The sequence below is a fragment of the Rhinoderma darwinii genome, chromosome 8 (assembly GCF_050947455.1).
Source record: "Rhinoderma darwinii isolate aRhiDar2 chromosome 8, aRhiDar2.hap1, whole genome shotgun sequence".
Taxonomy (NCBI): domain Eukaryota; kingdom Metazoa; phylum Chordata; class Amphibia; order Anura; family Rhinodermatidae; genus Rhinoderma; species Rhinoderma darwinii.
This window is the reverse complement of record NC_134694.1, coordinates 30,079,257-30,095,001: the sequence shown is the minus strand read 5'-3', so window position 1 is coordinate 30,095,001 and position 15,745 is coordinate 30,079,257. Positions and strand designations below refer to the sequence as shown.

Here is a 15,745-nt window from a genome sequence, read left to right as displayed (position 1 = left end):
TCTCGAGAGTGAACCTTTTTTCCTCTAGACAGAGGGAGTGCCCTATTGTCTTTTGAGGGGATTTTACATGGAGCAGGTTTTCACCATTATTTGTGTACGGGCCATATATACCAGTTAATTATGTCCCTTAGTCGTCTCTTTTCAAGGCTAAATAAATGTCAAATACTAAGGGGGACAGGATTAACTTGTATAAGTATGCAAATGGCCCCTACAAAAATTTGTTGAAGCCCCTAGCCTTAAGCAACAAATAGTTTAACATCTTCTATTTAAAACGGTTAGGCCTTATTCAGATGAGCATGTCCATTTTGCGTCCGTGAAAAATTGAACATATTTCATGCATTTTCAGTGTGGCATCAGTGTGGGTTCCTTGTGGCATCAGTGTTTGCTTTACGTTTGGCATCAGTTTCTCACGTCCGTGTTTCTCCTCTGCAAGCACTTCCTATTTTTTTTCCCCAGCATTTCTTTAACAACTGATGCTTGAAACACATCCGTGTGCTGTCCGTGTTTTTCACGCACCCATAGACTTCCATGGGCGACATAGTTTGCAAAAACGGACCAAAAAAAGGAAATGCAGTGAATTTCACACAATGGATACATGCTGTGTGAAAGAACACGCATATGTGAAGAGCCCCATTGATTTGCACATGTCAGTGTGCTGTCCGTTATTTCAACGGACAGCACATGGACGAAAAATACGATCGTCCGAATAAGGCCTTAGGCTGGATTCACACAGGACAGAAATGCTGTAGATTTGCTGTGTGGAATTTCTGTGTGGAAAATCTGCGGCAGATTACAGTCCCAGCCATGTGGATGAGGTTTGAACAAATGCTGAACATTCTCCAGACAGAATTTTGAAATCCATATAAAAGGGTTGAAATCCTCAGCAAAGTCCGCACTTAACACATGCAGATTTTGCTACAGGGGTTGAGGGAGGTGTGGATATGCCATAATTGCCTAAGATGGGAATACCCCATTAAGGGATAGTTTATCTGCTCTGCCTGTGTCGCAGGTGGAGAAAAATGCTGGAATGCTGTGTATACTGAGCACCGAGATTACACTAAAGGCTTATTCAGACGTATGTGTGTCAAATTGGTCGTGAAAAACGGCTGTGTGGGAACCATTTTCACGGACTCCTCATAGACTTCAGTTTATTGAGGAATCCGTGAAAATGGACAAAAATGGGACATTTCCTATTTTTTCACAGGCCCTTCACATAGTCCGTTAAAACAATGGTCGTGTTAATAGCTCCATAGAAATACATTCACCCATGTGATGGCCGTTAAAAAAACATCAGTCACACGGACGATTTCAACATTCGTCTGAATAAGCCCTAACTATTTATATAGCTGTCCATCCTGCTAACATCACAGATGGGGAAAAAAAGCCTAGTGAGCTATATACCACAATGAGCTCTTCCGAGGTAAAACATGAAAATTACTTCTGAAATGCTGTATTCACAGCACACCAAAACAACATTTATTTATTTAGCAGTACAGATAGGGGGTAAATGAATCAGAACTTTTGTGGAAAGGGGGTAAGACTTCAAGAAGGGGGCATGGTTACCACAGCGCAACAAATTCATCATAATTTACGTTAGAAAACTAACGTAAAGTATAGTGGAAGTCTAGCTGATGTACAATTCACCCTATGGGGGGAACCAATGGACAGTTTAAAAAATATATATATATACTCTCATTGTCCCATGGAAAAGGGCCTTATAGGCTATGCACACCTTTGGAGAATTTATTTTTTATTAAAATGCATTTATTTTGTGATTAAAATCACTTTTGTAATTGACTTAAAACAAGTATAAAATTTTACTCCTGCAGCTTATATGTATCACAATTCATAGAAGCTGCAGAATCCGACAGTGAGCTGCACTGACGGCTCGGCTGACAGTGGCTCCTGTGTTCTCCTGAGCAATTTTATAATGTTAGTGCCGATCAAGTTAAAGTTGATCCACAGGTTTAACTATATCAGTAATTAGCACATGTGTTTTCTGTATGGGAAATATTCAAGACATGGTCTATTGGGCTATGCTTGGGGGCTGGTTTAATCAACATTCCTTTGTATGTCAATTCCATATATCCCAGACTTCTAAGACTGAGTTCATATGCTGTGTTTTTTTGTTTTGGTAGATAAACCCCCTTGTCCCCCAATGGGAGTTCATCAACCAAAACAAAAAAATGCATGCTAAAAATGCAACAAAAACACACCATGTGAACCCAGATTAAAAAGATACAGATACATTTAGCTTTTAGATTTGTTTAGCTCAAATTCCACAAACAAAATCATTATTTTTATCATAATACTTAGTAAATTGTAGGAAATAAACATAATTTGGGCATGACCACACATGGCGGAATTCCTCCGCAACTGTCCGCATCAATGCCGCACCTAATCCGGGTTGCGGATTACGGCTGCGGATCTGCACAAAATGTGCAGAAAATTGATGCGGACTGGCCGCTGCGGACTGCAGGAAAAGTGCTTCCCTTCTCCCTATCAGTGCAGGATAGAGAGAAGGGACAGCACTTTCCCTAGTGAAAGTAAAAGAAATTCATACTTACCGCCCGTTGTCTTGATGACGCGTCCCTCCTTCGGCATCCAGCCCGACCTCCCTGGATGACGCGCCAGTCCATGTGACCGCTGCAGCCTGTGCTTGGCCTGTGATTGGCTGCAGCCGTCACTTCCACTGAAACGTCATCCTGGGAGGCCGGACTGGAGACAGAAACAGGGAGTTCTCGGTAAGTATGAACTTATATGTTTTTTTACAGATACATGTATATTGGGATCGGTAGTCACTGTCCCGGGTGCAGAAACAGTTACTGCCGATCGCTTAACTCTTTCAGCACCCTGGACAGTGACTATTTACTGACGTCTCCTAGCAACGCTCCCGTCATTACGGGAGCCCCATTGACTTCCTCAGTCTGGCTGTAGACCTAGAAATACATAGGTCCAGCCAGAATGAAGAAATGTCATGTTAAAAAACCAATACGCTCCGCACCACACATAACATGTGCATGACAGCTGCGGACTTCATTGCGGAACTTAGAATCTCCATTGAAGTCAATGGAGAAATTCCGCCATGAGTCCGCAACCAGTCCGCCACTGCTCCGCAACAGACAGAGCATGCTGCGGACACCACATTCCGCTCCGCAGCCTATGCTCCGCAGCGGAATTGTACGCATCGTGTAAACGAACACTGCGAAATTAAAGTGAAAGTCAATGGAGAAACGGCTCCGCTGCGGATTAACGCTGCGGAGTGTCCGCAGCGGAATTTAAGTGAAAATCCGCCATGTGTGAACCCGCCCTTTGCCTCTCTGTAGGAGTGTATTACTGGGCCCCAAGAAAAAGAAAGAAATAGACAGACATATAAACTCACCAAAATGCTAAAGGAACAAACCAATTCAATAATTCATCCCCTAGCAGCATAAATAAAGCTATTTACATAAAAAGACAGACGAAAACAAATAATTGTTTGATAGAGTATGTGACAAGGATACATGGTTATATTCTAACAATGGAAGCCTAAGGATCTGACTGGCTTGCGGTAAAATCATAAGAAAAGTACAAATAGCAAAAAACATTCCTGCCAAACTCTTGTCTGCACAACTGTCATATCCCACAATACCACGCAGATACAGCAATCACTCAACTGCTTGGAAAATAGTCGATCTCAGGGAGCCACTCTAACTAAGGGCATGTTCACACGTGGCAGAAATGCTGTGGAATTCCGCTGCGGACAGTCTGCAGTGGAATTCTCCAGCGGCCGTTTTTTACATTTGTTTCAATACATTTTTAGGCAAGTTAGTTCAGACGTTGCGGAAAACTCCGCTGCGGACCATAGGCTGCGAAGCAGCATTTCACTACGTATTTCAGCCTTTGCAATGCAAAAACTGAAATCTGTGGCAAGTCCGCTGTGTTTTCTGCAACGTCTGAATTACCTGTCAAATATGCAAATGTTGGTGCAGATTCGTTGCGTAATTACCCCAAATCTGCATCAACATCTGCCACGTGTGACCATGCCCTAAGTATGTGTATTTACAGTATATACCAGCTAAGACGGGACGGATGGAACTGAAATTCTCATGATTTCAATATAATCATAACTATTTTGGAATATAAGCAGAGGAGATTGGAAAAGAGGATAGGATTCCCAGCTAGCAAACACAATCAGGCAAGAATGCCGGGGAGAAGCAATAGGTTATTCCAATAATGATGAATGATCCTTTCCAATAAATATTTTCTTTTACATTGTTAAGGTGAATTCACATGCGGCAAATATGTTGTGCAAATTTCTGCAACTGTCCCATTCATTTGACCCATCCATGCACGTGCTGCAGAAACAATCCCATTCAGATGTATAGATTAGATTTTTCAATTGCAGACATTTCTGCCGCATGTGAATTCATGCTATCTGACCCAACGACCATCCTTAGGCTAGGATCACACACGCAGTTTTGATGACGTTTTTTATGCTGCGTTTGGGAGGTCAGAGGCGTAAATGCGCGAAGATAGGGCATGTCCCTTCTTTCTCCCGCGAGGCGGTTTTACAGCTCACGGGAGAAAACCGCCCCTGCCTACAATTGAAATCAATGGTAGGCATTTTCGGCCGGTTTTTGACGAGTTTTGCGGATCGGTATCCGCTCCAAAAAGCTTGTCAAAATACTCTGTGGGAACAAGCCCTTAAAGAGAGTGGCGTGTAAAAAAAGCCTATCTGTTGTATCACTTACTAAAGAGTTTCAAACTAACTCTTGAAGTGACATCAGCACAAGAACTGTGCTGATGGATTTTCATGGTTGAGCAGCTGCACACAAGCCTAAGATCACCATGCACAATGCCAAGTTTCGTCTGCGGTGGTATAAAGGTACTTACAACTTTGTGGCAACAGGCAGGCCCTTTCCTGTTCCAGCAAGACTATGCCCCTTGTATAGAAAGCGAGGTCCTTAAAGATATAGTTTAATGAGTTTGGTGTGGAGGAACTCCAGTGGCCTGCACAGAGCCCTGACCTCAATATCATGGTTCTTTGGCTGAATGGTCAAATTTTATTGAAAACCTTCCCAGAAGAATGGAGGCTGTTATAGCAGCAAAAGGGCAGCCAACTCCATATTAACGAAATGGGATGCCCCACAAACTCATATTAGAGTGATGGTTAGGTGTTCACATACTTTTTGCCAAATAATGTAGCTAAAGCATCATTTGAGGATAAGGGCTGTCTCTGACTAGGACAAGAATGTTAAAGAGTAGGTCATTTGAACCGCTTCCCGACATTTGTCGTATAGATACGTCATGGAAATCAAGTGTTTCCCGCAAATTGCCGTATCCATACGACAAATGGATGGCACAGGCTCAGAAGCTGAGTCCGTGCCATCATCCCCGGGTGTCATCTGTATGTTAATACGAAAAGACTGATGTGCCTAAGGCACACTGAGACCCAACTGAGACACATCAGTGTGCCTTAGGCACATCAGTTTTTTCGTATTAATCATATACCTGCCAACTACTAGGGTCTAGCATTCAGCTGTATGTTACACCTAACGCCCTGCCGTAATAGCGGGAACTGAAGTTAGCTCTATCCCTGCCATTAACCCCTTAAATGAAGCAGTCAAAAGCGATCACTGCATTTAAGGTATTTATAGCCAATCGCCATCCCAGTTACGAAATCGCCGGGGTGCCGATAGCTACAATGGCAACCGAGGCTAACACTGGCCCCCTGGTCTGCCTAGTACGGAAGCCACCGAGTCCCCGCCTGGAGAGCTGAACCTGTGTCATCAGCAGCGAGTGCAAGCTGTATGTTACAGCTGTCAACCTACTGTAATGACAGGAACCAGAGCTAGCTACAATTCCTGCCATTAACCCATTAGATGCAGCGATCGAAAGCGATCACTGCATCTTAGGAGTTTAAAGCAAATCGGAATCCCTGCGACGGTGCCGATGGCTGCTATGGCAACAGGAGGCCTAACAATGGCCTCCAGGTCTGCCATTATGGAAGCCGAATAGGCCCTGCCCGGAGGCGGAGCCTAATCGGCTTTTCTGTCAGTGGTGTCAATTTCGCATGGTACTCTTTCATTCCTGAGCCCTGTTAAAAGTCCAGGCAAAAGATTAGGGCCACATGTAGGGTGTTTCTAAAACCGGAAATAACAGCATAATAATTAGAGAGCTGTCCTGTTATCGTGGTATGCGGGCACCATATATTGGCATATCTTTTGAAAAATTGCCATTATCACTCTGCAACATCGAGTGTACACTAATCTCTGGAAAACACCTGTGGGGTTAACATGCTCACTACACCTCTAGGTGAATACCTTGAGGGGTGTATTTTCCAAAATGAGGTCACTTCAGGGGGGTTTCCACTATTTTAGTCCTACAGGGGCTTTGCAAAAGCGACATAGCTCACAGAAACCACTCCAGCAAAATCTGCACTCCAAAAGCCAAATGGCGCTCCCTCCCTTTTGAGCCCTACTGAGTGCCTAAACAGCCGTTTATGACCACATATGGGGAATTTACAAATGTTGGGGTTCTTTTTCTCCTTTTTTTGTTGAGAAAAGAAAAAATATTGCGTTAAAGTTACGTCTTATTGGAAAAAATTATTAGTTTTTTTTAAAACTGCCCGATTCTACTAAAACCTATGAAACACCTGTGGGGTCAAAATGCTAACTACACCCCTACATGAATTCCTCAAGGGGTGTAGTTTCCTAAATGGAGTCACTTTTGGGGTGTTTCTACTTTACTGGTACCTTAGGGGCTTTGCAAACGCGACATGGTGCCCAGAAACTAATCCAGCAAAATCTGTGCTCCAAAAGCCAAATGGCGCTCCTTCCCTCATGAGCCCTGCCTAGTGCCCAAACATCAGTTTATGACCACATATGGGTTATTTCCGTATTCTGGAGAAGTTGCTTTATAGATATTGGGGGGGGGGGGGCTTTTTCTTCTTTATTACTTGTGGAAATTTATTTTGATTTTTAGCTAAAACGACATCTTATTGGAAAAATTTAAAATGTTTAATTTTCACGTCCAAATTCTAATAAAATCTATGAAACACCTGTGGGATCAAAATGCTCACAACACCCCTAGATGTATTGCTTGTGGGGTGTAGTTTCCAAATTGGGGTCTTTTTTTAGGTGTTTCCTTAGTTTTGGCATCACTAGACCTCTTCAAACCTGACATGGTGCCTAAAATATAATCTAATAAAAAGAAGGCCCGTAAATCCACTAGGTGTTCTTTTGCTTCAGAGGCCTGTGCTTCAGTAAATTAGCACACTAGGGTCACATGTGGAATATTTCTAAAAACTGCAGAATCTGGGAAATAAATATTGAGTTGCGTTTCTTTTTCGTAAAACCTTCTCTGTTACAGAAAAAAAAGGATTGAAATTTAGTTCCGACAAAAAAAATGAAATTTGAAATTTTTACCTGTAATTTGCTATAATTCTTGTGGAACGCCTAAAGGGTTAAGAAACTTTCTAAATGCCGTTTTGAATACTTTGAGTGTGCAGTTTTTAAACTGGGGTGATTTTATGGGGGTTTATAACATATAGGTCACTCAAAGCCACTTCACAATTGAACTGGTCCCTGAAAAAAACCGAGATATTTCTGCTAAAGTTCAAAGCCTTGTAACATCCTAGAAAAATAAAAGGACGTTCAAAAAACAATGCCAATCTAATGTAGACATATGAGAAATGTTAATCAGCAACTATTTTGTGTGGTATAATTATCTGTTGTACAAAAAGATACATTAAAACATTTAAAAATGCATATTTTTGATTTTTTCGAACAATTTTGGTGGTTTTTATAATTAAATACTGAATGTATCAATTTTTTTTTTACCAGTAACATAAAGTCTCATGTGTCACAAGAAAACTATCTCGGAATCGCTTGGATAGGTAAAAGCATTCCAAAGTTATTACCACATAAATTGTGACATGTCAGATTTGAAAAATGAGTCTGTCAGGAAGGTCAAAAGTGGCTGCAGACGCAAAGGGTAAGGGCACGTTCAGACGTGGCGGAATTCTTCTGCTGCAAATGTTTGTGCAGATTTGGGGCAATTACGCAACGAATCTGCACCAACATTTGCATTTTTGACAGGTAATTTGCCACAGATTTCAGTTTTTGCATTGCAAAGGCTGAAATCCGCAGTGAAATTCCGCTTCTTCTGCATTGCAGCCTAATTTCCGCAAAGTAATTTTCTGCAACGTCTGAACTAACATTCCTAAATATGTATAGAAAGAAATGAAAAAAACGCCCGCCGCAGAATTCCACTGCGGACTGTCCGCAGCGGAATTCCACAGCAATTCCACCACGTGTGAACATGCCCTTAAAGTTAAGACTACATTCACATGACAGTGAAAAAAAATGTCCCTTAAAAACTGATCAACCGTCAGTTTTTTTATGGCCGTTTTGCATCACTGTGTCTCCAAATTTTCATCCATTTCCAGTCCGTTTGTCATCCGTTTGTTATCCGTTTTTCACGGCCATTAAAAAAACTGATGAATTTAGTTTGTCAGGGTTATTTTTGTCCAAATCCCCTGAAAACACCAGAGTGCCCATGTAGATAATGCTGTAATGCCCCTGTAGATAGTGTCACAGTTCCCACTGTGGCTAGTGCCCACATAGTGTCACAGTGCCCACATATAAAGTGCCATAGTGCCCACATATAATGTGCCAGTGCCCACATAGTGTCACAGTGCCCATGTAGATAGTGTCACACTGTGACAATGTAGATAGCACCACAGTGTCCCATATAGAAGGTGCCCATATAATGCAACAGTGCCCATGTAGATAGTGCCACACCCCCTTAAAGATAGTACTACACACCCCTCCTTTTGATAGTGCCACATACCCCCTGTAGATAGTGCCACATATCCCCCTGCAGATAGCGACGCACTTTCCCCCCTGTGGATAGATCCACATACACCCCACACTGAAGGTAGTGCTACACCGTGCCCTCCCCGTAGATAGCGCAATTGGGGCTCCCTCTAGGAGCGGAATCCCCAGCCAGAGCGTTGCTGACGTTCTGGCTTCTTTTTCGGGTTTTTTTCCTTAGTTTTTTCCTCCCCACATTCCAAAAGCCGTAACATTTTTATTTTTCCATCAATATTGCCTTATGAGGGCTTGTTTTTTGCAGGACGAGTTGTAGATTTTCACAGCATCATTTATTGTGCCATGTAATATAGTGGGAAACCGGGGAAAAATATTTGTGGGGTGGAATAGGAAAAAAAACAGTGATTCCTCAATTTTTTAGGTGGTTTTGTTTTTACGGCGTTCACCGTAAACCAAAATTTTTAAATTAAACTTTGAGTTTTGTCGCCATATTCTGAGAGCCATAACTTTTTTATTTTTCCGTCGATTTAGCGGTATATGAGACTTTTTTATCACTTTTTATTTCATTTTTTGTGGGAGATAAAGTGACCACAAAACAGCAGTTCTGAATTCTTCATTTTTTACGGCTTTCACCGCGCGAACTAAGTAATGATATATTGTAATAGTTCAAACTTTTACGGACGCGTCGATACCAGTTATGTTAATTTTTTTTTTACATTGTGCTTGAGGGAAAATGGTAAAAGTTTTTTTTTAAACTTTTTATTTAAACTAATGTATTGCAGTATATCGTGATACTGACAGTCTCCTATGGACAGTCTCCTATGAAGCCCTACCGGAGGGTCACCGAGGCTGCCATGCCAACTAACGGCACGCCCTGATCGCACAGTGCAGGGGCTGTTGGAACATTACAGCGGGTCACCCCCTATGTTTTTAGTCATTTAAATGCCGCTATTGACTGCGGCATTTAACGGGTTAAACTAGCGGAATACCGCTTGTTACCCGGAAGTGTCGGCTGTAACACACTGCTGAAACGCTCATTCTATGGAGCGGGCTCAGCCTGTTAACCCGCTCCATACTCCTCCACCCGACGTGCGGATGTCGGGAAGGGGTTTTAAAGAAGACCTCCAGTGGAAACACAACTTTCCATGTCTTCACCCCCACCTATCTGTATACCACATTCTACACTTCTTTTATGTATACTGTACTTACTTATTGAACTGCTGCCTTGTCTGTGCTTAGAAAAAGCCTCCATCTTGATTCTTAGATTTCCCCAGCTTTCTCTTCCACTCTGATTTACAATCAATCCCATGATGCTTCAACACAGCATCACATGACCAGCTAAAGACCATACCATTTCTGCATGCTGGGGGAAACTGTGATTATCATTCTCTCTTTAGTCTCCTAAATAAGCTGAGAAACCATAAGTATACAGGCACGGAGGCTGCACTATATTCTTCTACATTATACCTTTGTGACAGGAACCTGTCTAAGTATCAGTGGTAGCTGATGATAGAAGTTTCTGTCCCCCCTGTGCAAAAGTAGTGTGGTACAGGAACTGCTAACGCCTGTGATGGGTGACACATAGATCTCCATAGACTCAAGTAGAGAAAGTAGTCACCGAATTAATTTACCATATTTTATCCATCCCCAAATATAAACCACAATGTCTCAAATGTGGAAAGATGAAGGCCCTATGACGTTGTCCTTAAATTGTACATATCTAATAACATGTAATATAGTCTAGTTTAAAGTATGAAATAACTCAGTTACTGTTGTTCTTTTTTCAACAAAAGGCATTATTATGGCAACTAATAGCCAGTATTATACCCATATATTTATTTTGACAACCAGAAATCTATTTGGAGACACTTAAAGTGACTCTTACTCCAGATTCACACGAACGAGTGCAAACTCGGATGTGAAAAACGTCAGTTTTTCTTGTCCAAGTTGCACCCGGGCGGGTCCCGTTTTCACGGATCCCTCATAGACTTGAGTCTATCGAGGGACTAGTGAAAATGGAAGAAAATATGACATGTTCTATTTTTCAACTGACCCTTCACACGGTCCATTGAAACAATGGCCATGTAAAGGGCCCCATTAAAATACATGCGTCCGCGTGACAGCTGTTATTTTAACTAATGCTACGGTCGTCTGAATTTGTCCTTACTGGTATGACAATTGTCACTTCGGAAGAGAGGTAAGGGCTTGTATATGTTAAGAGAAAAAATCAGGATGAAAAAAAATACTGGTATCATGTATGAATCAGGGAAGGACATACCATATGTGCAACCTGTGCATATGCACGAGCCCAATAGGTAAAGGGGCCCGCAGCCAACTTAAAAAAAAAAGTGAGTACATCAGTCTCATCGGATCTGGGAGATTAAATGATGGTGTAAGTAGTTGTATTGTGGAATCTGATGACAGATACTTTTTAAAGATTCTGAATATTATGTGTACTAATCGGTCAATGATATTATGTACTACTTAGTATATCATTATTGTATTGTAGTCTTTTACTTGGCAAAATAAACCTTTCCCAGAAAAATAGACAGAAGATCTTTGTTATCTTAGAAGGACTGGTTGTTGGAGAACAGACTTGTTGCTAGGTAGTGTTTGGCTAGCAACCAAACTGTCAGCTATGAATCCAAGTTCAAAAATTCAGCTTTGTCACTGTTGACAACAGTGAAGGGGAAAAGAAACTTGGCTGCAGTTTAGCCATATTATTACCCTGCTCAGGCTGTGATATTAGGGTAAATGAAGGCACCGTATTCTCCTATAGTTTCTAAGGTAAAACATTTACATAATATGGCATGCAATGGAATCCATAAGAAAAAAACCTCTGCAGGCCTTTGTATAAAGTCAGGCACAATATGGACCTAGAGCAGGCTATGGGTGCTGTCTTATGGATCCGTTATATAGCCACGAGGCCGCAGTCCATGTTCATATGAGGTGGATTAATTTACGGATTGCGGAATCTGTAGTCGAGCAATCACATATTTGTTCTTATTTTCTAAGTTGCAACTGAAAAGTCTATGTTAAAATACTGTGGCGGTAGTTAATACATTAGAGGATAAAAGTGAAGGAACGTTAGGATGTTACCTACAGGAACCCTATTGATGCTAGCTTTTATAAATCTCTTTGTCCAAGTTTATTTTATTTTTATTATGATTATAAGTTACAGTTACTTAATTAATATCTAATATTTACAACCTTACTTTTCAACTATGTCAATCTAGTTATCAATTCTATAGAGTCTTTAGCACCCTCTTTTGTCACTTACTGTCTTTTAAAGGTTCAATATCATGGATTCTGGTTTTCAGTGTTGAACTCAATTGCTCCTAAGAGACCATTCAAACACTTTATACAGAAGCAATCATATAGAAGGTTATGGTTAAATGTATTTTTATGTGTTGCTAGCTATCTGTTAGTGTTAAGAATCCTTGCTGTGTAGCTATACAGATTGTATTCCACTTTAAGTGTTGTGGGGTACATGAAATTGCTTCCTTGTATCCCTTGCATATTGTTTTTTGCTCCAGAGTATGTACGGTACGTACTGTTTAAAACAGGCAACACATTTACTCATAGTATACATTTAGCCCCAAGCTTTTATGAACATTTAATAACATATCTAATTATACATTTGTTGTTTTTTTTACTTTTCCAATTTTCAGGTTCTCTGAAGAGTCCACTAAGCCGAACAGCCCTGACGTTGGTCGGGGTGAGTGCCTGCGTGTTGGCTGTAGTGTGTGGGTCGCAAATATCCTGCCCACTCACCGTGAAGGTCACACTACATGTGCCAGAACACTTCATCGCGGATGGTGAGAGAGTGAAGGGCACTAAAAGAGTGAGGTTTTACACAGTGGAACAATTTAATAACAAAAAGAAGCTTTTGAAGAAACAAGGTGACGAAATGGAGGGACAGATGCAGCAGTAAGAACGTTTTAGACATCCTATTAATATTCTGTTCTAAACCTTCCCCTACAGTCAATACTTCTTGTTTTACCTGCTATGTCATTACATATAATACATGTGTCAATGTTTACCACAACTAGATACTATCTTAATGTAAGAAAAAATATCTGATGTAAGAAAGGAAAACTATGGAGATGGAAGAGTATGTATGACTCACACCTTCTGAATTAGCAGAATAAAAGCCGACAAGAGGCCAATGTACTCCTTCTTAAAGAGGACCTGACACTAAGTCATATAAGTTGAACTGGTTTACTGACTTGAATAGCGCTGTTTCCCTGATTCCAATGCTATTTTACTTTTTTTCCTAGACCTCCCTATTCCAGAGATATGGCCCACTGTTGTGTTGGCTCCCTATATGCTAATTTGCTGTAGTTAGTCAACAGGGTGGAGCTAGCTTCCCTGCCTCTGATGCTGTCCAATCAGCGTTGGGCAGCTTGAAGGTAGTTCAAGACCTGTTTCCTAGCTACAGCAAATTAGCATATAGGGAGCTGACACAACAGTGGGCCATATCTTTGGAACGGGGAAGTCCCAGAAAGAAAAAAATAGCGCTGGAATCAGGGAGGCAGTGCTATTCAGGTCAGATAACCAGTTTAACTTATATGACCAAGTGACAGGTCCTCTTTAAAGTTATGAGACTGTGAGAATTTGCAATTGGCCTCTTCATTCCTTAGTTTAGCTTTTAGTCTCTCTACGTAGGATTGTAAAACTTTAGCAGTGGTAGCTTGTTATGTGTTGTCAAGGTATACTACTATCCATTCATATTTATCCCAATAGTATAGATATCTATATATTAAAATAGGTGATAAAATAAATAGATATGAAGTATCAGTGGGTCCTACGTGTCTCTGACACGCTGGATCGAACTGTTACCGATCACATTCGATTCATAACATAGATGCGATCAATAACAGGTAGATCCTGCATGTCAGAGACACGCAGGACCCATTGACAATGAACCCATCAGTGCCGCTGACCTGACAGATTCAGGTTGCAGCGCTAGATACAGCTGCTCTGCATACAGGATACAGGTAGGTAGGTAGGTAGTAGTTGTAGTTTAGGTTATTAAGATTATAGCCTAAGGCTGTGTTCACATCAGCGTCAGGCTTCCGTTCATCGGTTCTGTTTGACCTTTCTGTCGGAAGAAAAGATGATCATAAAACTAAATGGAAACCATAGCTTTCCTTTGCATTACCATTGATTTCAATGGTAATGATTCCATTGTCATTGGTTTCCGTTTGTTTCCGTTCCGTACAGTTTCAGTGTTATTCGTGGAAACAATAGCGTAGTCGACTGTGCTATTGTTTTCGCAAAAAGAACGTAATCTTTACGTAATTGAAAGCGGAAACCAACTGCAGCGGAAGCATTTTCATTGAAATTAATGATAATGCCAAGGGAAGCTATGGTTTCCGTTTGGCTTTACGTTCACCGATTCCTCAGACGGAAAGTTCGAACGCAAGCGCTGAATGGAAGCCCCACGTAATGTCTTGGGGGAATTAATTTTGTTTTAGCTTGATTCATGTTTTTATTTTATTTTGTTTATTATTTCTTGCTAACTCTAGCAACACCAATATCAGTGGCCTCAAACTAATATCACATTTAAAGATGAAGTCTAATTTCTAATTTTTTAACCACAAATTTAACTACATACAATACTGAAAATGAACAAAAAGAACTTAAAGAAATAAGCTTTAAATTCAATGCATAAAATTAAAATATAAGTTTGAGCAATTAGATTCTAGTTTACTAATAATTATTGTAAACCGTAAAATCTGCACCTCCTGAAATTCAATCTCACACCCCCAGGGTTCATAGTTCAAGAAGAGGAAGCTGCTCCCCACATCTTTCTTTCTGCCTCTAGAATTTCCTGACAGCCAACTCTACACCATTAAATCCTTTCTACAAAAAAAAGGAAAGGGTAATAGGCTCACAACTTAAAAAGGCAGCATGCAATCATTAAAGGGGTTTCAGTAAAGACATTAATAGCATATAGCTAGTAGATGTTATCAATATCCAATCAGTGGGAGTCAGACCGTTCTAATCCTCGCTGATCACTAAAACAAATGGCAAGTGCGTCCTCAGGATGCAGTTACAGTTGAACGGCACTTCCTGACTTGCCGCTCACTCTGATAGTTTACACGCCAATTTAGACCTGCAGGGTATGAAACGCTGGAATGGGATTCCTGCGAAGGCTGTCGAGATGACGTTGTAGCATCACACCGGCCTGTGTAGTGAACGTGTCTCAGCATCTCACAGGCTGCAGGCCTAAACTGGCTGAGGAAGCCTGCACCTGTATTCACTGTGGGAACGAGTCTAAGTTTTATTTAATGGGCCATTATTGCTAAGTGGATGGCTTAAGGGGTACCGTTGAGTGGGGGGAACTCCTAAAATAGGGGGTATCAGTGAAAGGAGTTAAGTTTCAGATGGAGAGGGGGCGCCAAACTGAATCTTTCCCCCGGGTGAAGGAAAGTTTAACTACACTTTTGTATTTAGCTCTTGGTTGAACATGATGGACATGTGTCTTTTTGCAACCGTTCTAACTATGTAACTATATAACTATTGAGGTAATATCAATTAAAAATAATTTTATAATTATATTTTATAATAATTATGTAATATAATTTGAATATACTTTCTATATATTGATTTAGTTTATGCCATAGGGACACCTGCCCCAGGTTGCTACACATTATTCCGGGATATTGTTGAAGATTGAAGGTTGTGCTCCGGGATTACTATGTTCCACCATGTGAAAGGCATAAGTTGCCCTTTACTGCCACCTCCAAATAACTTTCGCCATCATAAATACCTATAGCTTATCTCTAAATATAAATAATACGGTCTTGGACGAGGATAACTGCACAGTTTACTTCACTTGTCTCCGTAGCTGAAAGTTAGCTAGTGAGAATTCATTAGATGTTAATAGACCATTAAATATCATCTAAGCCTCGCCAATAGAA

At 40.9% G+C, this 15,745-nt stretch overlaps 1 protein-coding gene across 1 annotated transcript in view; it reads left to right on the top strand.

The window, feature by feature from the left end:
- The window catches only part of ASTN2 (astrotactin 2), a 647,867-nt gene that overhangs the window by 236,403 nt on the left and 395,719 nt on the right, over window positions 1–15,745 (top strand). Inside the window, exon 5 of the mRNA XM_075835545.1 lies at window positions 12,488–12,634. Within this exon, the coding sequence (XP_075691660.1) occupies window positions 12,488–12,634 (147 nt within the window). The remainder of the gene's footprint in view (window positions 1–12,487; window positions 12,635–15,745) is intronic.